At 38.6% G+C, this 22,082-nt stretch overlaps 1 protein-coding gene across 3 annotated transcripts in view; it reads left to right on the forward strand.

Moving 5' to 3' along the window:
- The window catches only part of arhgef12b (Rho guanine nucleotide exchange factor (GEF) 12b), a 72,459-nt gene that overhangs the window by 37,160 nt on the left and 13,217 nt on the right, over nucleotides 1–22,082 (forward strand). For all 3 annotated transcript variants that reach the window (XM_057820486.1, XM_057820487.1, XM_057820488.1), the window contains 14 exons: nucleotides 2,994–3,099; nucleotides 3,180–3,386; nucleotides 3,456–3,612; nucleotides 6,300–6,448; nucleotides 8,108–8,254; nucleotides 10,959–11,044; nucleotides 11,121–11,246; nucleotides 11,321–11,435; nucleotides 11,729–11,829; nucleotides 16,071–16,148; nucleotides 16,210–16,285; nucleotides 16,353–16,523; nucleotides 16,604–16,691; nucleotides 16,763–16,861. In XM_057820486.1, coding sequence (XP_057676469.1) covers nucleotides 2,994–3,099; nucleotides 3,180–3,386; nucleotides 3,456–3,612; nucleotides 6,300–6,448; nucleotides 8,108–8,254; nucleotides 10,959–11,044; nucleotides 11,121–11,246; nucleotides 11,321–11,435; nucleotides 11,729–11,829; nucleotides 16,071–16,148; nucleotides 16,210–16,285; nucleotides 16,353–16,523; nucleotides 16,604–16,691; nucleotides 16,763–16,861 — 1,706 coding nt within the window. The remainder of the gene's footprint in view (nucleotides 1–2,993; nucleotides 3,100–3,179; nucleotides 3,387–3,455; nucleotides 3,613–6,299; nucleotides 6,449–8,107; nucleotides 8,255–10,958; nucleotides 11,045–11,120; nucleotides 11,247–11,320; nucleotides 11,436–11,728; nucleotides 11,830–16,070; nucleotides 16,149–16,209; nucleotides 16,286–16,352; nucleotides 16,524–16,603; nucleotides 16,692–16,762; nucleotides 16,862–22,082) is intronic.

Below are 22,082 nucleotides of genomic sequence, written 5' to 3' on the forward strand. Positions count from 1 at the left end.
ACATCCAGACTTTTAGAGGTTGTTTTGTATCCTTTCCCAGCTTTATACAAATCTTGATCGCATGTCTTCAGACAGCTCTTTTGACAGAGCCATGATGCACATCAGACAATGCTTCTCATGAAGACAATTCTTACCAGGTGTGTGTTTTATAGTGGGCAGGGCAGCTTTAAATCACTCATCAGTGATTGGGCACACACCTGACTTAAATTGTCTGGCAAAAATTGCTTTCAATTGCTCTTTAAGTCTCCTTAGACAGAGGGTTCACTTATTTGTCCCCCTTCTGTCATTGTTTGCATGTTATCATTAAAATATGAAAAGTAAAAAGTATCGCGATACTTTGTATCTCAAAAAGGTATTCATATGCTCCTGCCAAGAATGATATCGTTTTAAAAAGGGAACCAACATGTTGTTAAAATCTTCCACTAGAATTGTGTCTGTGGTTGCACTTTGAGGGCCAATGACGGTGCTGGACGTACAATCCATTTTGAATGGGAGGGTCAACGATAGATTGGACGTCTAGCGCCAGCAATGGCTACAATAGATGGGGATTATTACAATAAATAAATTATTACAATAGATAGGAGATTAATTTGGGGACATTCCTGAGTCACTTCTTGTTCAGTAACCCATAAACAGGAAATGATCCGTAAATGCCCCGAAAACAACAGGAATGCCCCAAAATTAACAAGTGACCAAAAATCAATATATTTATTTTAATAATATATTTACTATAATAATACATCTATAATATATCTAAATAGTAGAGGTGTGCATCGGCACTGCCCTCACGATTCGATTCGATTACGATTCGGAGGGCCACGATTCGATTCGATTCAGAGGGTCACGATTCGATTTGGCAATGCATCGCGATGCATCAAAGCCTGGGATGCATTAAAATTCTAAAGCAAAGCATATTTTTCGTGAATCATGAGGCAACACAAGCGGTCAGACATTAAACAGCTTTTTATTGGCTCTTGTGTCACTCCTGGTTGAAGTCAAATGAAAATACTTTCAGATATATATATATTAAAAAAAACAACGGGTCACAGCATTTAATTAGTGCTTTAAATGAGACCAGGGCTTTGTCTTTTTTTTACACACATTAGCAGCCTTTCACACAGTGCTACATCTGAACTCCTGTGCAAAATCAGTAATAACAGTCACCGTATTTTAGTCTCAACGACCCATCAATAAAAATATTCAAGTAAATATTAAAGAAAACGACAAAGAAAATATTGTAGTGCAGCAGCATCTTTATCGCAATATCAATTCAGGGATCAGTTCAGTTGCAAACAAAACAACTAAATTGCAATGTAGAACAAAAGTAAAATGTTGGCCTAGCCCACTATATATGTGCAATAGAGGTTAGATCAGGCCTAAAAAATCCAACCCGACCCGACACGGCCCGCTGGGATTGAAGCCCGACCCAGCCCGAGCCCGGTCAATTAACTAGATTTGCAGGCCCAGCCCAAAAACCAGATTTTTTTTTTTTTTTTTTTGGAGTGACGCGAAAAAAGAAACACAGCAGCACCAATTTTTTTTCATTTCTTGGGGTTGGCAGAAAAAACGCAAGTTTTCTTAATGTTTAAATAGTCTACATATTTTTATGATCATTATAAAAGCATTTACACAACGAAATAACGCTGGGAAAGTTTAATATGAAAAAAAAAAAAAAACTTGTGTTTTGCAGACACACAGAGGAGAAGATTCAAAAGGATCACATTTCTCTTGCCTTTGTGTGCATAAATAAAAGTGTCCTTCGTAATGAATTCTCAGTTGGCATAAAAAAACGCAAGTTTTCTTAATGTTTAAATAGTCTACATATTTTTATGATCATTATAAAAGCATTTACACAACCAAATAACGCCGGGAAAGTTTAATATAAAAAAAAAAAAAAAAAAAAAAAAAACATGCGGTTTTGCAGACACACAGAGGAGAAGATTCAAAATGATCACATTTGTGTTGCTTTTGTGTGCATTAATAAGTGTCTTTCGTAACGAATTCTCAGTTGGCAGTAAAAAACACAAGTTTTCTTAATGTTTAAATAGTCTACACATTTTTATGATCATTATAAAAGCATTTACACAACGAAATAACGCTGGGAAAGTTTAATATAATTTTTTTTTTTTAATAATATATTAGTCCGGCGCGACAGCCCGACCTGACCCAAAATGTTAATCGGGTTCGGGCACAAGATCTAACCTCTAAGAGATAGGACCTAACATAACAATGGCTGAAGCGGAGAAAGAGGGAGCGAGAAAGATTATTGGTGCACCTAAGACATTGAAAGCAGACATCTGGAGACATTTTGGCTTCTACGAGGTTGGTGGGAAACTTGTCCAGAGTTATGCGGTGTGTAGAAAATGAAACATGAGAATAATAATACAAATGGGGAAACCAAATCCGTTGCATTACGGGAATTGCGCAGGGAAGAATTTTGAACGTACTTAGATATTTTAAAATTTGGCTTGTTGCCCGCATCGAATCGAATCGTCCATGCCCCGCATCGGGATGCATCGCCACATCGATTATTGTTGACACCACTACTAAATAGACGTTATAGCAGGAGTATCTAAATACTGTAATATAATAATATATCTATAATATATCTAAATAGACATGTCAAAATGTAAAGTAGATTTGTTCAAAATTAAGCTGCTATCAACAACAGGGAGATTACTTTGACGAAGGAGCTCGACGAAGGAGCGCTAATCGACAGAACAGTGGCGTGATCACAGGACTTTCGACTGAAAGTCTGTGTGTGCTCATGTGATTATTGTTATGTCTGACTGGCATAATGGAGTCGTCTGATTATTGTTGCTACGTCTCATTGGTGAAACTGTTCTGACAAAAATCAAATCTAATATGTAGAATAAAGAGGAAAAATGTAACGACACTGGAAGCCCAAAGTAGCGGAGTAAGAGTAGCGTTTTGTCTGGTTTCATACAGACCACTGTTTAAGTGCTGGGGGTTCTTCTTCTTTTCATTCACAGAATCGTATCAAGCCCGACAAGGAAGGCGAAGAGAAGGTGAAAAAGCCTCGCTTTCCCAACATCCTGGTCCCGCAGCGCCGTCTCAGCAGGGTGGACTCCACTTCAGGTAACAAAAGGAAAAAAAAGTATATATATTTATTTTTTAAAGGGTCTTTAAGTCACCTGCATCGTCATGGTCATTTGCAGTGGGCAAGGCGACAGAGGGGATCAAGCAGCGTTCGCCGAAGCTCCTCTCCCACCCAGCTTCGGAGCTGCCCGACTCTTCTCCCTCCAATCCCGGAAGGATTCGCGGGAATCAGCCGAGCGAGGGTTCTGACGTTTTGAGCGCCTCGTCCGCGCACAGCTCGCCCACCACATTGGCCTCCGATGCCAGCGGTCAAGACTCGGACACCAGTAAGAAGCGCCGACCGGGGAGACTGTTGGATGATGGCCTCCTTCTTAATTTCTTTGGGCTTTTTCCAGATCTCTCTCCATTCTGCGTCCAGCCGCGAGTTGGCGAGGTCGCGGCGTTCGCCGGAGACCCGCAAGATGGCGTCTGCTGCCACTCTGGTACACAATTTGACTTCACTCCTTCCAACTTGGACCACTTGCAGGAAGAGGGAGACCATGATGCATTCAGGTAGAAACACATTAGATAGTGGAGCAGTACTTTTAAGATAAAGAGTTTTTCAGCTTTTGGACCAGGACTGCCAAAATGAGATAAATACATAATTAAATGTCCCTTTAAATCAGGGGTCCCCAAACTATTCCACATTGGGCCGCAGTGGGTGCAGGATTTCTTTCCAACAAAACTGGATGACATCTTTGCACCAAGTGTCCTACAAGTAGGGATGGGAATTGATAAGATTTTTACGATTCCTATTCCATTATCGATATTGTTTAACAGTTCGATTCTTTATCGATTCCCTTATCGATTCTAATTTGGACTAATGGACTGTATGAGGTTCTGGGTTCAGTATTTTTTGTGGTTCATTCACCTCGGAGTGTCGGTTAGAACACAAGAAGCGGAGAGTGGAGTTGGTCTTTGGCACTTTTATTCCAACTTGGCAACAGGCACAACTATATACAAGCAATGGCACTTGATATGACAAATACTCAATGAGCAGATGAGAGCATGCGTGGAAAGATGTTGATGTATTTGTATGTGTGTGGAAGAAGACTGGAATGTGTAGGTACTAGTATATGTGTGGTTCTGAAAGGAAAGAAAATGACATCATATTAGTGCTGATGCAATAAACAATGCAAATTGACTGTAAAGCAGTCAGTAACACACATGCATGACTCGTAATATTATAATGACACAAAAGTGGGGGGTGCGAGCGCACGCGCACAACCCGGAAGCAAGCTGCGTGCACGTGCGGTCATCTTGGTGTGGCAAAAACTAAGCACTTTACACTCATGGATGTACAACATCATCTTAAGATGCTAAACTAACACCCTCTTAACACAAATGTGCAACGCTGCTAAAAATAATAATAATATATATAATATAATTATAATATATATTGTATATATGTAATATAATAATAATAATATATAATGTAAACAACGCTCTCCTCAACGCAGCGAGAACGAGCGGTAAAACGACCTGTAAAAACCAATGCAAATTCACTCGGCAACAACTCTCTCCAGGTTACACTTGATGAAAAGTCTCTCCGTGGGTAATTTTGTAGCCGAGCTTACCGACACTTGATGAAAAGTCTCTCCGTGGGTAATTTTGTAGCCGAGCTTACCGAATTGAATGTGTGTATCATGCGTAAATTTCAAAACGTACGTCCTGCTGGTTGGAACTGATAAGAGAATCGTTAGATAAATTCTCGATTCCCATTCCTACCTACAAGTATAATCAGTTGATTATAGTTAGGTGCTGCTTGTTTTTTGTAGAAACCTCATTGGTTAAACGGTCTGTGCTCGATGGGTAGGAACAAAAACCAGGACCTACAAAGGTCCTTGAGGACTGGTTTTGGCACCAATGCGTTAAAAGTTATTTATTTTGTCAATGTTAATTTCCATATTTGTTTTACATCAACATTTATTTCAATTTTGATTTCTTGGTCCTCCATTTCTCCAAAAACAAATAAACAAAAGAAATGGATCATTTAATATGTATTTAGGCATGTGCCAATACGAGATTTTGGCAGTGTGATAACCTAAAGCAAAAATATCAGTTTCACAGTGTTGCAATTACAGCTCTAAAATGTGTTACTTTGAGATATCTGGGTTTTAAAAAATCCATTGAACAGAATTTTTATTTTTCAAAACATATTAGTAAATTGCAACATAAGTGTAATATTAAGTTACTTTAAAAAATATTCTAAATAAAATTAAAATAAATACAGTCCTTTAGGTGAGTGTAAACCCACAGCCATTTCTTAACATTATTATCATCAGAACAAAAATAATTGAATTATTTTCCATAAAAAGCACGTGTGTATGACTCGTATCATGTTTACATTATACACACACTCTCTTTCTCAACACAGACAGTTGCCAGAGAGGAAAAAAACATGTTTCAGCACCGCTAGACACACTAAACACGCTGGAGTTAACTTTCATAGCTGGTAGGAAACGTTCATGATAGTGTTTACCAATCTTTAATTTGTATAAATGTAAAATCATATTGGAGGTATTGCCTCCTCGGCAGCCATCCTCTGCAAACACGTTTTACATGTCGGTTAGCCCTCCTCTTCTAAGCCGCGGCCCTCTAACTTTTCTGTAGCCGAAGTATCACTGAGCAGCAACCAGTGGTGGGAGGGTTGAGCCTTGCAGCTGCAAGCGAGGGATTTCTCCCTGCATTCATGGTACATAAAAAAAAAAAAAGCTGATATCTTGGGGATGGTATGCGGAAAATTTTTACGGTTTTGAAACATTGACGTTTTCATACCACGGTATACCTTGAAACTGGGTATCGGCACATGCCTAGTTGTAATTCAGTAGTTAGTTCAAAATTTTAATATATATTTCAATTAATGTATATTTTCCAATTTTTTATTCTGTTTTCATTATCCGCAATATAATTTCTCTTTTACTAACTAACCTGGGGTGGCAGAGAATGAGTTAAGATAATTATAACTTTTGTATAGATGAAAGGGTTAACTCAAAATTAGTAAGTTATGTAAAAAACGATGAGAGAAGGTCAAAGGTCACAAAAGTCAGATGCTTTGAATTTGGTTCTAGATGTAAGTCTGCTCTTTGAGTGCTTTATTTTTAATATTAATATTTTTTCATTACATTTTCTACTTCCAAAGTATTTTGTTTGGGCACTCCTCGTTCTCCATACATTTATGCGCAATATCCTGTTTGCAGGATGGAGGCGCCGGACGCGGCGAGCGAGGACGAGCAGGTGTGCGAGGCGGCGGGCGAGGACGACCCGCTCAACTGGCGGAGCCTGGTGAGCCGCGAGGTTCTTGCCGCGCTGGCGCCGCAAGATATCAAGAGACAGGAAGTCATCAACGGTACATCTCACTAGCTCTCTGCGTCGCAATATCCCGATTAGAGGTAGACTGATCTATCGGTCGATCGATATATCGGGACCATATATGGACTTTTTTCAAAAAGAGCCTTCAGTTGATAGCTGATATTAGGGGTGTGCCATCTTTGGCACCCCACGATTCGGTTTTTGGACGATGATCGCGGTTATCGCGATTATCGATGCATCGTACAGTACTGATTAATAGAGTAGCCAAACAAATTTATGTCCATTATGTATTTACAATATCCTTATGATTCCACTGGAAAGATGGAAACATGCCCATTAACAAAAAGCTGCCCTTAAGCTGCTTATTTATTTATTTTTTTACAAGAAGGTGCAAAAACATTAACCATTTTAAAGGGAGTACTTATTTCTCTCTACAATACAATAAAATTTACACTGGTGGAATGAATTCCACATTTTCTGGACATAAAACAAAGTGTCTTTAGAAATAAGACTTCTTTTAACCAATATACTTTGTTTTCACAGCCTTACTTCCCTTGTGTAACTCGGAGTAATAGATGGAAATCTCAACTGCTCTTGATCACTATTAACTTGTGGCGTTTATTGCCGAGCACATAAAAAAGTCCGGCAGCCTCCAACATCACCACACACACACACACTCATTACAGCGAGCGGACTTTCTTCTCTCCGTGCCCGCCCACGCGCACACACACCTGTCGGCTCCCAGGCAGCACTTGCAACAACAGATTTCTCTACTATTTTGCATGAGCACTTGCAACAACAGATTTCTGTACGATTTCGCATGTTTGTAGTGTTACCGCTGTACTTCATCATGGTTTTACACATTCTGCATATGAAATACACGCTAGCGAATTAGCTTGGCGCTCGGCGCTAACTATTAACATCTCCAAAACAACAACAATAAAGGCTAAACAGTACAAGAGGGTTTGTGTACTCACCTCTTATAGACACACACAGGTCTTAGCAACACACTCAGGACATTTTTCAATTGAAATGCCTTAAAACTACTGCTGGACATCTAAAAGACAAGGAGCAACGAACTATCTCTCTTCCCCTCTCGCTCTAAAAAATAACTTCTGTTCCTGCCTGTCTCATACACAAATTTATTTTTTCAGTCTTTTAAAAAGGAGTAAATCTCTCTCCCAGTAGCTGGGAGCATCCAACATAATGTTGTGCGTGCGCCCGTTAACGGTTTCCGGGGGGCAGATGTGCCTTGAATTTCGTTGGGCAACGAGCGGCTGTCATAAAGTTATGAGTGAAAATCATCGTTTTTGAACATTTGTGAATCGTAATCGAATCGTCACGTGTCGAATCGCGATGCATGTAATAATCGATTTTTTTGAACTCCTCTAGCTGATATGATAGGATAATGGTTATGTTCACTGTTTGAGTGATGATCTTTGCTTACATGTGATATTCTAACACCTAGTGACCATTGTGACAAAGGAAATGGTAAAAGAACTTGTAATATAGACATTTATATAATGAGTGGTTCAATTGCCTTTCATAATCGACGTGCTTTAAGAAAATAGGTTTACAAAATTGGCTTTAGACATTGGCAGTCGGCTGAATTATTTTTAAAAAATCGATATCAGCTTCCGTCCTTTGAAAATCCAATATTGGTCGACCGCTAATCCTTTTGTATTTTCGTCTGTAGAATTGTTCTACACGGAGCGAGCCCACTTGCGCACGCTAAAGGTTTTGGATGGTGTGTTCTACCAGCGGCTCAGCAGGGATGCCATTTTACCTCCCGATGATGTCAAGAGCATCTTCGCCAACCTGGAGGACATCATTCAGCTGCACGGTGAGCTTCGTGATGATGGATGGAAAGTTGTAAACAAATGCCTTGGCTGTGGTAAAGAAGTGAAATCCGTAACTTGTGTGGATTGCGTGACGCGAGGTGTATATTTATTACATTACAGTTGAATTTTGGTTCAATTTTATGTTACTTGGCAATTTTTAAAAAAATTTTAAAGGTATTTTTAATATTCTTTTGGAATAAATTGTACATTTATTTCATTTTTCCTTTTATGCATGTTTTGGTTGTATTTTTCTCTACTGTTTTTAAATCTTTCTATTTTATTTTCATTTGCTGTTGATGCTTTTTTTTTTTTTAATGTAGCATATATATATTTTTTTTCTAATGTGTGCCATTCCCCCCCCCCAATTTTCTGAGGATTTGAAATGTAATTGTAGAAAGGTTTGTAAATTCCATTTAAGATGTCCTGATCGCATATTTTTGCGTCCGAGTCTGAGTCACCTGATTTTGAGAATCTGCCGATACCGAGTCATTTCACGCTCACGCTGCTGAAAACGGCCTCTTACTTACACAATGAGTTGTCACAGCACTTATGCAAGTTTAACGATGATTGACACATTTGTGCCTTTGATCATAGAGCTACCAAGCTTCTCAGGCAAGATCAAAGCTACAAACCTGTCAGTCATTGTTAAATTTAAGTACCAAACGCAAGCTGGACAGTTTGGCCGCACTGCTTAGCAGGAGGGAGGGTAACAGGCTGTGGCGCTGTGTGAACATGAAGCAGAAAAACATCTATTTTTTTAATTAAAAAACCCATCCTTTTCAAATGATTCCAATCCTCTCACACGTCCTGAAAAAATAATTACGTCTACACCACTACGTTTGAAAAAATAAAGCATTTACATCCATCTATATTCAGTTGCTTTAAAGTATATTTATAACAATGCATTAAAAATACTTGTCCATAATCTCGTTATATGGAGCAATGCTAGTGTTTGTAAATAAATGGAATGTCTTATAAGTAGATCTAAAACCACTGCAAAGTTATCCCATGTTTACTCCAAATCATTGCTGCAACAATTAATCGATTAACTCGAGTAATTCAATTAGAAAAAAGCATCGAATCAAATTTTGCTGCTTCGAGTATTCGTTTAATTAGAGATATTGTAATGGTTTGTTTTGAAATTGTTTGCATTTAGTTTTATTGATTTGAGTGGATACACTGTCTTCTAGTGGGAACAGTAAATATGACATAACTTATTTAACATCTTAATCCAGCTTCTTGAAAGTGTTTGCATTTAGTTTTATTGATTTTGGTGGATACACTGCCCTCTAGTGGGAACTGTGAATATGACATAACTTATTTAACAGCTAAATCCAGCTGCTCCCTGTTAAGAACAACATAAGGTATGGTTTTGTTTGAGGTAATATGTTTTTTATACATTCGTAATTTAGTTTACAGGTATCTAGTCTGGGTCACCGGATTTTGAGAATCTGCCGATAACGAGTCCGGATCCAATAGTGTCAAAAAAGTTTTTTTTTTTTTTTTTTTCAACAAAAATCCCACCGTAATAATGTGAATTATTTTAAAACAAGAATAACGTAGAGAAATGCTTGTCCTTATTAAGTGTTTCATTAAGTGAATCCACTCAAATCCACTCATGCTTTGACGCTCACGTTGGTCCCCCATACGTTTATGTGCGAAAACGGCCTCTCACTTACACTATGAGTTGTCACAGCACTTATGCAAGTTTAACGATGATTTACACATTTGTGCCTTTGATCGTAGAGCTACCAAGCTTCTCTGGCAAGATCAAAGATACAAACCTGTCAACCATTGTTAAATTTAAGTACAAAACGCAAGCTGGACAATTTTGCTGCACTGTTTAGCAGGAGGGAAGTTTAAAGGCTGTGGCGCTGTACGAGCATGAAGCAGAAAACCCTTTTTTTTTTTTTTTTTTTAAACCTGATCCTTTTCACCCGCGTCCGATCCTCTAAAAAATGGTGCAATCGGCCCGTTTTCCGATCACGGTATCGGATCGGGACAACCCTAATTTTCATGGGTTTTAGAATATTCATGGGTAATTATAATGATTTTTTTAAAAATTCTTAAAAGATCTCGTATTTGATATACCGTATTGGCCCGAATATAAGACGGCTCTGCTCTTTTTCAAGACACCAAATTACACACCCACAACACCAAATTAATTTTTATACAGAAAATAATTACAGTCCCTCCGAAACAAATGATTATAACAATATATTTGAGAGGAAAAGCATGTTATTTTGCCTCATTCAAATCTTAATATCTGAACATTTCAATATGCTAACTAAAGTCCAGTCACATTCGTAAATGAATGGCTTCTGGTTTTTGAACTGTAAATAAACCAATCTATTGTGATAAAACAACAAAATTGCAATAAATGCATTAACCATCAAAGTGAAGTCTAACTGTAACTGTAGTCTTGAAACAAATCTAAATAAGGAAAAACATGGCAATAAAATAATGCAAACTGGTTAAAATTGAGAGTAGCTGAGATCTGTCATGACAGAACATAGCTTCAATGATATCTTGCGCCATCTAGCGTCGTGAATGGGTATAATGTCTAGACCGTGAATATAAAACCCCCTCTTTTTCAGTCTTATTTCAATGCAAAAAACACCGTCATATATTCATGCCAACACGGTACTTGCATTTTCATGTTATTATTTGTGTAATTATTCGAGTGTTTGTATTTGCTTTGCCAAGTTTCTTTGACAGAGCAAATGGCGGCCATCAGGAAGCGGAGTGAGACATCTGTCATCGGTCAGATCGGAGAGGATCTCTTGGCCTGGGTACGCACGCTCGATCCTGGCAGTTGAGGACGATACCTAAACTTCATGTTCGTGTACGTATGTGTATTAATTGCAGTTCAGTGGCGAGGAAGAGGAGAAGATAAGATGCGCGGTGGCAACTTTCTGCAGTAACCAACCATCTGCGCTGGAGCTCATCAAGAGCAAGAAGAAGAAAGATCAGAGGTTCTCCATCTTTATGCAGGTTAGGAACGCGCACGAACACCAACAACGCCGTGCCACATAGCGCTCGTTTAAGCGATGCTGATTTTCGCCCAGGCGGCCGAGAGCGACCGGCTATGTCGCCGCCTGCAGCTGAAAGACATTATCCCAATGGAAATGCAGCGAGCCACCAAGTACCCACTTCTCCTGGATAAAATTGCCAAGTACACAGGTGGACACGCTTACCATCCTTAGCTTTGAAATTTCAATCAAACTTTTGATAATTTATTGTTATATTTATTGACTAATTAGTATAACTATAATATCTATAATATAACAAAATTCCACCAAAAGGTTTTTAGACAAGTCAGTATTCAGTATGAGAAAGTGTCTCAAAACTTCTGATTGGAATATTTGTTCATTCTATGGTCATTTTAATTCGTACGTAATGAAATAAATGTCTGATGCCATTTCATGCCATTTCTGAGGATTTATGATGTTCTGGCCGTTATGGCGATGTTGCAGAGGACGACGAGGAAGCGGACAAGGTGAAAAAAGCCGGGGAATGCTGCAAGCAGATCCTCAACCATGTCAACCAGGCAGTTAAAGAAGCGGAAAACAAACAGGTATGCATGAATTTGAACCCTTATCGTGTACTCACTTTATTCAATGGACGCCATAGATGGCACCAAACGTCCAATCCATTTTGAATGGATTATTAAATGTTCCTAATCCGATTATTCGCACTAACTAGTTGATAGATTAATTGACTACTAAAATAATCGATAGCTGCAACGTTAAGCCTGAGTTATGCTTCTATGTTGCGGTGATGGCGTAACGACCACGGCGTCAATGACCATTCGATGGTTCTGCGGGAAGGGAACTCGTTGCTCTGTAATTCACCGCCAAGCCACTAGAGGGGTGTGCGGTTGTGTTTGTATTTGAGGGACTCTTGTCGACTTTCTCTAATTTACTTCCGGTTACACAACAATGCCTATGGAGATGGAACACTTGAATGTTGATCATCAGCTTATCAACATTGAACAACAAGGAAGTGGTCTGTCCGACTGTTGATGCTGCACAGAGAATGGTAGTCACACTACGAGTTCTAGCATTGAGGGGTGGAAGCCGGTGTTTTGTCTGATTATTTTGCCGTGTCCTACAACCAGCCGGTGGGAAGCCATAGCAGAATTCTGGTTGCTATGGAACTTCCCAAACTGTGTTGGAAGCCTTGATGATAAACACGTTATCATGAAAGCGCCGAGGCACTCTTAATCAGTGATGATGTATGTATTGTGTGAACTGTCTGTTGTTGAAAATTAAACATTAAAAAAACTCAAATTTTGACACCAAACCTGTGCTTAATTCTTCATATACTTGAAGTGTAAAATGTAAATAAGTAACAAATAAGAACAAATGTGTACATATATTACGTGAAAAGGTGTGGGGAGAAGCCAAGCTTTTTTTGGGTCCCACTCCCAATTCACTCTTAAAAATTCCATGAGAATACAGTCACTTTCCAATTTAACAACAACTATGCTAATAATGATTATACCGATAATAATAATAATAGTTGCAGTAATCATAATAACACCAAATATATGTATTAGAGGAGTTCCATAAAATCGATTATTACATGCATCGCGATTCGACACGTGACAATTCGAATTTAAGACACGTCTGCCGCCCGGACACCGTTAACGGACGCACGCACAACGTCATGATGGGTGCTCCCGGTTACTGGGAGAGAGATTTACTCCTTTTTAAAAGACTGGAAAACAAATTTGTGTATGAGACAGGCAGGCACGGAAGGGTCGCGCTTTTGTGTGCATGTTATTTTTTAGCGCGAGAGGGGAAGAGAGATAGTTCGTTGCTTCTTGTCTTTTAGATGTCTAGCAGTAGTTTTAAGGCATTTCAATTGAAAAATGTCCTGAGTGTGTTGCTAAGACCTGTGTGCGTCTATAAGAGGTGAGTACACGAACCCTCTTGTACTGTTTGGCCTTTATTGTTGTTGTTTTTAGATGTTAATAGTTTGTGCCGAGCGCTAAGCTAATTCGCTAACGTGTATTTCATATGCAGAACGTGTAAAACCATAATGAAGTACAGCGGTAACACTACAAACATGCGAAATAGTACAGAAATCTGTTGTTGCAAGTGCTGCCTGGGAGCCAACAGGGGTGTGTGCGCGTGGGCGGGCAGGAAGAGAAGAAAGTCCGCGCGCTGTAATGAGTGTGTGTGTGCGTGTGTGTGGTGATGTTGGAGGCTGCCGGACTTTTTTATGTGCTCGGCAATAACCGCCACAAGTTGTGTGATCAAAAGCAGTTGTGATTTCCACCTGTCACTCTAAGAGTTACACAAGGGAAGTAACACTGTGAAAACAAACAAAGAATATTGGTTAAAAGAAGTCCTGTGTCTAAAGACACTTTGTTTGTGTCCAGAAAATGTGGAATTCATTCCACCAGGGTAAATGTTATTGTATTGTTGAGAGAAATAAGTTCTCCCTTTAAAATGGTTAATGTTTTTGCACTTTGTTGTATAAAATAAATAAATAAATAAAGCAGCTTAAAGGCAGCTTTTTGTTGTATGGGCATGTTTCCATCGTTCTTGTTGAATCATAAGGATATTTTAAATAAATAATAGACGTAAATTTGTTAGCCTACTTTATTAATCAGTATTGTACGATGCATCAATAATCATGATAATCGCGATAACCGTGATCAGCGTCAATACCGCGATCATCGTTCAAAAATTGAATCGTAGCACCCTGAATCGTAATCGAATCGAATCGTGGGGTGCCTAAGATGGCACATCCTTAATATGTATATATAAATATCAGTAATTATACATATAAGTAACCATCACATTTGTAATCATTATTATACATAACACGTCATATTTATATATATATATATATATATATATATATATATATATATATATATATATATATAGCCAAGACATCTACAGACCTCTTTCTGTGTATCGTGACTAGACCTGTGTTTATAAAACAATTTCAATCTCTGAGTGCACCAACCAAAACTTCAACATAAAGTGATAAAAAACTGGCAGTTTTTGGCCAACTGTTTCACCACTTTGTGTGGTCATTCGCTTCTTCCATTTTTTTATGCAGTCGCTGACCTCCAGCCCCGTATTTTCAGCAATGTCCTACCTCGAATTATTTGCCATTTGGCAATATAATGTCTTGACGAGACATTGTAGAGGTTGTCGTACTTGTGGAGATGCATGTCAGGCTACGGCGAAGGGTCGTAAATCGGGTCTGCCTTGGCGGCGTTGGTCTGCCACAGAAGCATAACCTTTACTCCAAATGTAAACATTCGTCTCAAGTGTAACGTAGGAACAAAGTTTGACGCAGTCAGTGACGTTTCTACAGTTAAATCTTTGGTTCTCAGTGTCCATAGGATGGTGCTACAAACGCAGAATTGGCAATCTTTGGTAGGAGTTTATAAAAACCCTCGTTTTCAATGCCCAAAAAATGCGTGTGTGTGTGTGGATGATATGGTAAATGGACAGTACTTATAGGCCAAACGAAGAAAAAGTTATTCTTTTTGTGAAATACCCTGCTACGTGGGTACAAACTATGGGGGAAAACAAGTACGATTTATAGTCCGGAAAATACGGTATATATTAGGGTTGTTCCAATCATGTTTTTTTGCTCCCAATCCGATCCCGATCGTTTTAGTTTGAGTACATGCCGATCCCGATGTTTCCCGATCCGATTGCTTTTTTTTGCTCCCGATTCAATTCCAATCATTCCCGATCATTTTTCCCGATCATATACATTTTGGCAATGCATTAAGAAAAAAATGAATAAAACTCGGACGAATATATACATTCAACATACAGTACATAAGTACTGTATTTGTTTATTATGACAATAGATCCTCAAGATGGCATTTACATTATTAACATTCTTTCTGTGAGAGGGATCCACGAATAGAAAGACTTGTGACTTTGTATATTGTGACTAAATATTGCCATCTAGTGTATTTGTTGAGCTTTCAGTAAATGATACTGTAGCCATGCCCAAATGCATGATGGGAAGTGGAACCATGATTGTGCGTAGTGCTACCAATTGATATATCTTCTCTGCGTTGGGAAATAACATAAGCTGTTAAGAAAAAGATCAATTGCTACCTTGCTTCCCCACATTGCTTCTCATGATATTTCTAATCGTAGGGAGAGGGATTGTAAGGCTTTAGCCATTAAAAAAAGGCTCCAAAGGCTGCCAAAATTCACTCTACTCATTTTACGCTGCCTTTTATCTCTCTATATAGGGAAAACGGCGCCATTACAGATTGAGCGTGACAATGCGTGAGTGGGTCGTGCAGTGCATGCAGTAATTGCGTTAAATATTTCAACGTGATACATTTTTAAAAAACGTAATTACCGCCGTTATAGGGATAAATTTGATAACTCTACCTTAAACCTAAACTAAGGACTCTGCATGAGTGTTACATATTATGTCTGTAACGTTAAATACAACTAGAAAACTATTTAATTAAAAAAAAAAAAAAAAAAAAATCTATATATATATATATATATATATATATATATATATATATATATATATATATATATATATATATATATATATATATATATATTAAAAAAAAGGCATGGCCGATATTTTTTTGCCGATTCCGATACTTTGAAAATGACGTGATCGGGACATCTCTAGCATATATAATTCTGAAAAGATAACAAATTACATAATTTTCGTTTTATTTTAAATGACAAAAAATGGTCACTTGCCCTATCAAGGATTCAAGGTTAACTTTTGAATAGCTGTCCAATGTCAAATAGGTTCAAATTGGTAAACCTAATCTGTTTTTTTGTTTCACAATAGAGGCTGCTGGACTATCAGAGAAGGTTGGACATCTCGTCACTGAAATCCAACGAGAACCCGATGATCGTTGAGCTGAGGGTGGGAAAACATCTGCTCAGAGTGTCTAGTATTTCCCTAACAAAATTGTAACGTTGTCTAGAATCTGGATTTAACCAAGAGGAAGATGATCCACGAGGGTCCGCTGTCCTGGAAAGTCAACAAAGACAAGAGAATTGGTACGGGGATGAGGGCTGTCGAGCCGTTGCAATTTTCAAGTCTTAACTCGATGTCCTCCATTGGTAGATCTGTACACGCTTCTGCTGGAAGACATCCTGGTCCTGCTTCAAAAGCAGGACGAGCGTCTGCTGCTCAAGTTCCACAGCAAGAACGCCGCCGCCGGCACCGCCGACTCCAAGCTCAGCTTCAGTCCGGTCGTTAAACTCGGGACCGCGCTGGTCAGACCCGTCGCTACCAGTAAGGGCTCGCTGTTTTTATTATTCCTCGCGACGTTCCTGAATGCCGGCCACATGGTCACGTTCATCGCTCGACTTTAGACAAAAAGTCCTTCTTCGTGCTGTCCATGTCGGAAAACGGGGCGCAGATCTACGAGCTGACGGCGCAGAGCGTATCCGACCAGAGGACGTACGTCTGACCCGGGCCCGCCCGCTGAGTCCCGCTAGCTTTTTCTTTGATGATTTTTTTCTCGCCCACAGGTGGCAGTGTCTCATCACACAATGCGCTGACGCCATGAAGGCCAATTCGCACAGTGGTGACACCGCCGAAAGCAGAAACCCATCAGTTGGCTTATTAAGGCAAATGTCTTTTAATTGGGGGGGGCTAGACAGTCAAAACTTTTTATGGTAACACTTCATTTGAAGTAGCGTCATAAGACCGTCATAATTATGACATGAAAATCTCATGAGCATTAATGAATGATTATGCATAGACTTCACAGGGCTCGGGGCCGATCCATAGGAGGCCTATTAAAAAAAAAAAAAAAAAAAAACAGAACAGGCATACTGTATATGAGTCTCCATGAGCAGCGGCATCAAAAAATTCAATCGTTCCCTAATAAAATCCCGAATACCGTAATTTTCGCACTATAAATTGCACCTGACTATAAGCCGCCACCCTCCAAATTTGACACGAAAACTTAAATAAATGCGTAAGTCCCTGAATTTCTATAGCTTTGAACGTAAAACAGTCCAGAGTTTTGATTTAAAGCAAAAAAACGGGCAGTTATCATTTTTATGTATTTTTCTTTTTCTCAAAAGGTTTTAAAGTGCATGCATGCTATTTTATAGAATAATTACCGTAATTTTCGCACTATAAGGTGCACCTGAATATAAGCCGCCACCCACCAAATTTGACACGAGAATTACAATTGTTCATAGATGGGCTACACTGGACTATAAGCCGCAGCTGTCCTCACTTTATTATGGGATATTTACACCAAAAGATTTTAACCGGTAACACTTTATTTGACAGCGGCATCATTAGACTGTCATAAGACCAAATGAACCACCTTGAGACTTTGAACCAATTGGCTCTAAAGCTTCATTGCTTCAAGAAGCTTCATTTGGCCATCACTGCCCCTTTGGGGGAGAGAGAATCAATCTCTGCTGCCACCTGCTGTCATCACTGTTGTCGTCCAGCATGCATTGCATCGCGACAGATGTAAATAACAATCAAAATTCATGTCCTGTGCTAATTATTTCTTCAGTTACTGTTCTAGTCGTTTCATTAATTGCTAGTTATGGAATTTGGTAACACTTTATTTGACAGTAGCGCCATAACACTCTCATAAGACCATCATAATCATGAGATGACACTGCCATGAGCATGAATGAATGAATTAAATCCCTTTTGAATGGATGTGAAAGACCAGAGCTGAACATAAATGGGATTAGTGACATAATTTGCCCGAAAATTACGGTAATTATGTTTTATATAAGTAGAACAAAACTTAAAATGGCTATAAAATTCTCAGATTTTACGCTAGATGCACAAAAATCACTAAATGCAGAGATAATCACCTATATTTCCAGAATCAATAGCAGTATTTAACAGTTTTTAAAGTTTTTGCCCGAAATAGCGACCTAATATTTTATAAATTTAGTGCAGTTTTGACATGTTTTCAACAGCTAAAAGAAAATAATTTATGATAAAATAATAATTTTCACATTAGAAATGATCATTCGTTTTTCACGGTTAATGGGGACCAGAATCCGCTGCAATAAGTGAAAAAACCTCAAAGTTGTGCCCCCCCCCCCAATTTTTTTTCTTCGATGTCTTTATTCAGATATATCATTGGAAATCGATACATATAAGACGTTTTTGTTTTTTTTTACCTTTTTCCCAAAAGTATAAAATGTAATTGTAGTATTATTATGTTATATTATTAATAGTATTAAATGTAACAACTATGATAAGTTTTAACATGTTATTGTCCCACAGAATTATTTTTAAACAAGAAAAAAGTAGACGCCCAATCCATTTCAAAAATGTAAAAAGAAATGCTTGTCTTTATTAAATGCTTCATTAAGCGTCCACTCAAATCCGCTCCAGCTGCTCACTTACACACAATGAGTTGCCACAGCAACTGTTTAACAAGTTAAACAATGATTGACGCATGCAGCCCTTTAAAGATCGAGTCTCTAGCTAGATCAAATCTTAACCGTCTGTCAATCATCGTTTACTTAAATAAGCAACTCCAGTTCACTCTCTGAAGAACAAAGAGCAGGGAGAGGGAGGCAGGAAACGGGCGTGCGACTATGCGATTGGCTCGGGACAGCTCATCTGTATTTTTTTTTTCTTTTAAATTGATAAAAAATCTGCGACTGAGGGCGCAAAGTTTGAAGCGTGTAGCAGTGAGGAATCACTGTACTCGAGGAAAGTATGCTGAATCATCTTTTAATTTTACTCAACAAAAGCAAATTTTGCATTTTTCTATGTACAATCACAACTTATTTAGGTTGAATTCAGATGCCACAATTGCCTCAGCACGTCTTGCCAGGTATCTGGCCGTCGTCGTTTTTAGATTGAAAAGTTACATAAGATAAAACATGTAAAACTCGTTTTTTTTTTTTTGTATGGACGCAGAAATGTCTGAATGACTAGGGGGGGTTTTTTGCCAAAAAACGGGCAGTTGGCTGAAAATTACCTGATAATTTGAATGTAGATTTGTGTGTGGATACAAAATCCAACATGGCGGCCATCACAAAAAAATAGCTTTTTAAGTTGAAAATTCTTGTAAATAAATGCGTAAATCCCAGAATTTCTTTAGCTTTGAACATAAAACAGTCCAGATTCTTGGTTGAAAGTAAAAAAACGGGCAGTTATCATTCATTTTAGGTATTTTTCTTTTTTTCCCACAAGGTTTCAAAGTGCATGCACGTTATTTTATATAATAATTACTTTAATTTTCGCACTATAGGGCGCACCTGACTATAGGCCCTACTCACATGACGTCACAACCATGCCTCCGCGCCATATTGTCCGTCAACTCGTCGTGTTGATGCATTACCGCTACGTAAATTCCTCCTATTATGGCGTGTTTTTCTGCTCGTTAACATTAATAATCAAAATGGTGAAGGCGTGTGTGGCGGTCGGTTGCAATAACAGAAGATAGACAGAGAGACTTGAAGTTCTACCGTATTCCGAGAGACCCGGAGAGGAGAGCGAGATGGACTGCTGCAATTCGACGAGAAAACTGGGCTCCAAACGATTACCACAGATTATGTAGTAGTCATTTTATATCTGGAAAGATGCATTTAATATGTTTAGAGGGTTTTGGGCTGACAACCACAATTAAGATCATTGCTAGGCTAATCGCCGACAACCATTTCAAATTCAAGATGCTTATTTGTTCCACCATCTTTATTTTTTGAATAATATTTAGCTGGTAACAAATGAAAGAAGCTGGCCTCGTCTATGGATCATCGGTTAAAAAGGGGTGTCCAAACTTTTTGCAAAGGGGGCCAGATTTGGTGTGGTAAAAATGTGGGGGGCTACCTGGGCTGATTTACGTAGAACAATACATTTAAAGAAATTTTAGCAAGCCCTTCTGTGTGTCACATTTGCTTTATTATTATTTTTTTTAATTCATAATTTCAACAATCTCGCCTTTATGGCGTTCTCTTTCGACCCTCGGGCTCTTGCGAAATACTGCTGCTATGAAATTAAATTAGCTTCAAGTTGCTTTAATTTCTCGTTGCATATCTTCCGCGACTGTCTCTTTGCAAATGAGGCAGACACAGTTGTGTATTTTATTGAAGAAACAGTCCAATATGCACCTATCCTTGACGCGTCGCAGTCAACTTTTTTTTTTTATATATTTTGTCGCCATTTTAGAAAATTGGGAGTAAAGGGTCACACGAGGTAATGTTGCTTAGAGTGCTGCTCTTAATTTTTTTCAAACTTTCGAGAGAATAGGCTGATTTTTGTGGACAAGATAGTTGTAGATATCAGGGTAGCAGATGTCAGGCAGAGAGGGCGCAGACAGCGGGTCGAAAAATATCGATTTAGGCATTAAATATGGATCTGGCGAATGGATAGACTGAACTTTTCCACATAACGGCTTTTATGCAACGCATCCAATGAGTTTACAGCGTCTGAAAGCACCGGGGCTTCCATGAATTGCACTATAAATTGCACGACAAATCTAAACCATTGAGAATACGGATAAACACTGACGGACAATATGGCTGCCGGATACAGCGACACGTCATTCTGTGAAGTTGGTGAGTAGGGTCTATAAGCAGCCACCCACCAAATTTGAAACAAAAATGACATTTTCTCATAGATAAGCCGCACTGGACTGACTATAAGCTGCAAATGTCCTCACTGTGTTATGGGATATTTACACTACAAGATATTAACCGGTAACACTTGGTTTAACAGCGGCATCATACGACTGTCATAAGACCAAATGAACCACCATGAAGCTTTGAATCAATTGGCTGCAAACCATCATTGCTTCATGAAGCTTCATTTGGCCATCAGTGCCCCTTTGGGGGAGATAGTCAATCCCTGCTGCCACCTGCTGTCAACACTGTTGTTGTTCAACATGCCTCCTAGCAATGCATTGCAGCACTACAGATGTAAATAACAATGAAATTCATGTTCTGTGTTAATTTCTTCAGTTACTGTTCCAGTTATTTCATTAATTGCTAGTTATGGTATTGGGTAATACTTTTTTTGACAGTGGCGCCATAAGACTATCATTAGACAATCATAATTATGATATGGCACTGTCACAAACATTAATGATTGCTTATAACATGTCATTTAGTGTTATCCGGCAAATAATCTCACTTTTGAATGGATGTAAAAGATCCAAGCTGGACATAAATAGAGATGGTGACATGAATTGCCCGATGACATCTGTCGTAAACATTTAGTAATGCCCATGATAGCGTCATGTCATAATTATGAGGGTTTTATGACACTGCTCTCGAATTAAGTGTTACCTATTAACCCAAATAAATCAACAAATAAACCGCACTGGATTATAAACCGCAGGATTCAAAATGAAGGGGAAAAAGTAGCGGCTTGAATCCTCGACCAAATCACTCTTGACTCTCCTGCCTACTTGTTTGCAGTAAAACTTTCGTCCTGTTTCTACCTAAATCCAGCGTTAGAACGCTGAGTGTCTTTGAGTTTATCACAGCGAAAACCACCACAACGCTCTGCCTCGGTCGGCCCCCTACAGGAAGGTTTGGCGCAATGTCTGTAGGAACTGTCTCGTCAACTGATGGTGAACTCTATGGGTTATGACAGATGACATGCATTCATTCATGCTCATGACAGTGTCATGTCATAATTATGACAGTCTTATGATGACACTGTCAAATAAAGTGTTACCCTTTTTATTTCCTTTGATTTTTTATATTATTTAAACTTGTGTAATTTGGGGGGGGTTTTATCAGGATATTTTTTTTTCCACTAAAAAAGTTTTTTTTTTTTTTTTCTAAACGTTGTATTCTTTTAATTTTTAAAAGTGTTTTATGGATAGTGGAAATTTTATGTATA

The sequence above is a fragment of the Corythoichthys intestinalis genome, chromosome 18 (assembly GCF_030265065.1).
Source record: "Corythoichthys intestinalis isolate RoL2023-P3 chromosome 18, ASM3026506v1, whole genome shotgun sequence".
In the NCBI taxonomy this organism is placed as follows: domain Eukaryota; kingdom Metazoa; phylum Chordata; class Actinopteri; order Syngnathiformes; family Syngnathidae; genus Corythoichthys; species Corythoichthys intestinalis.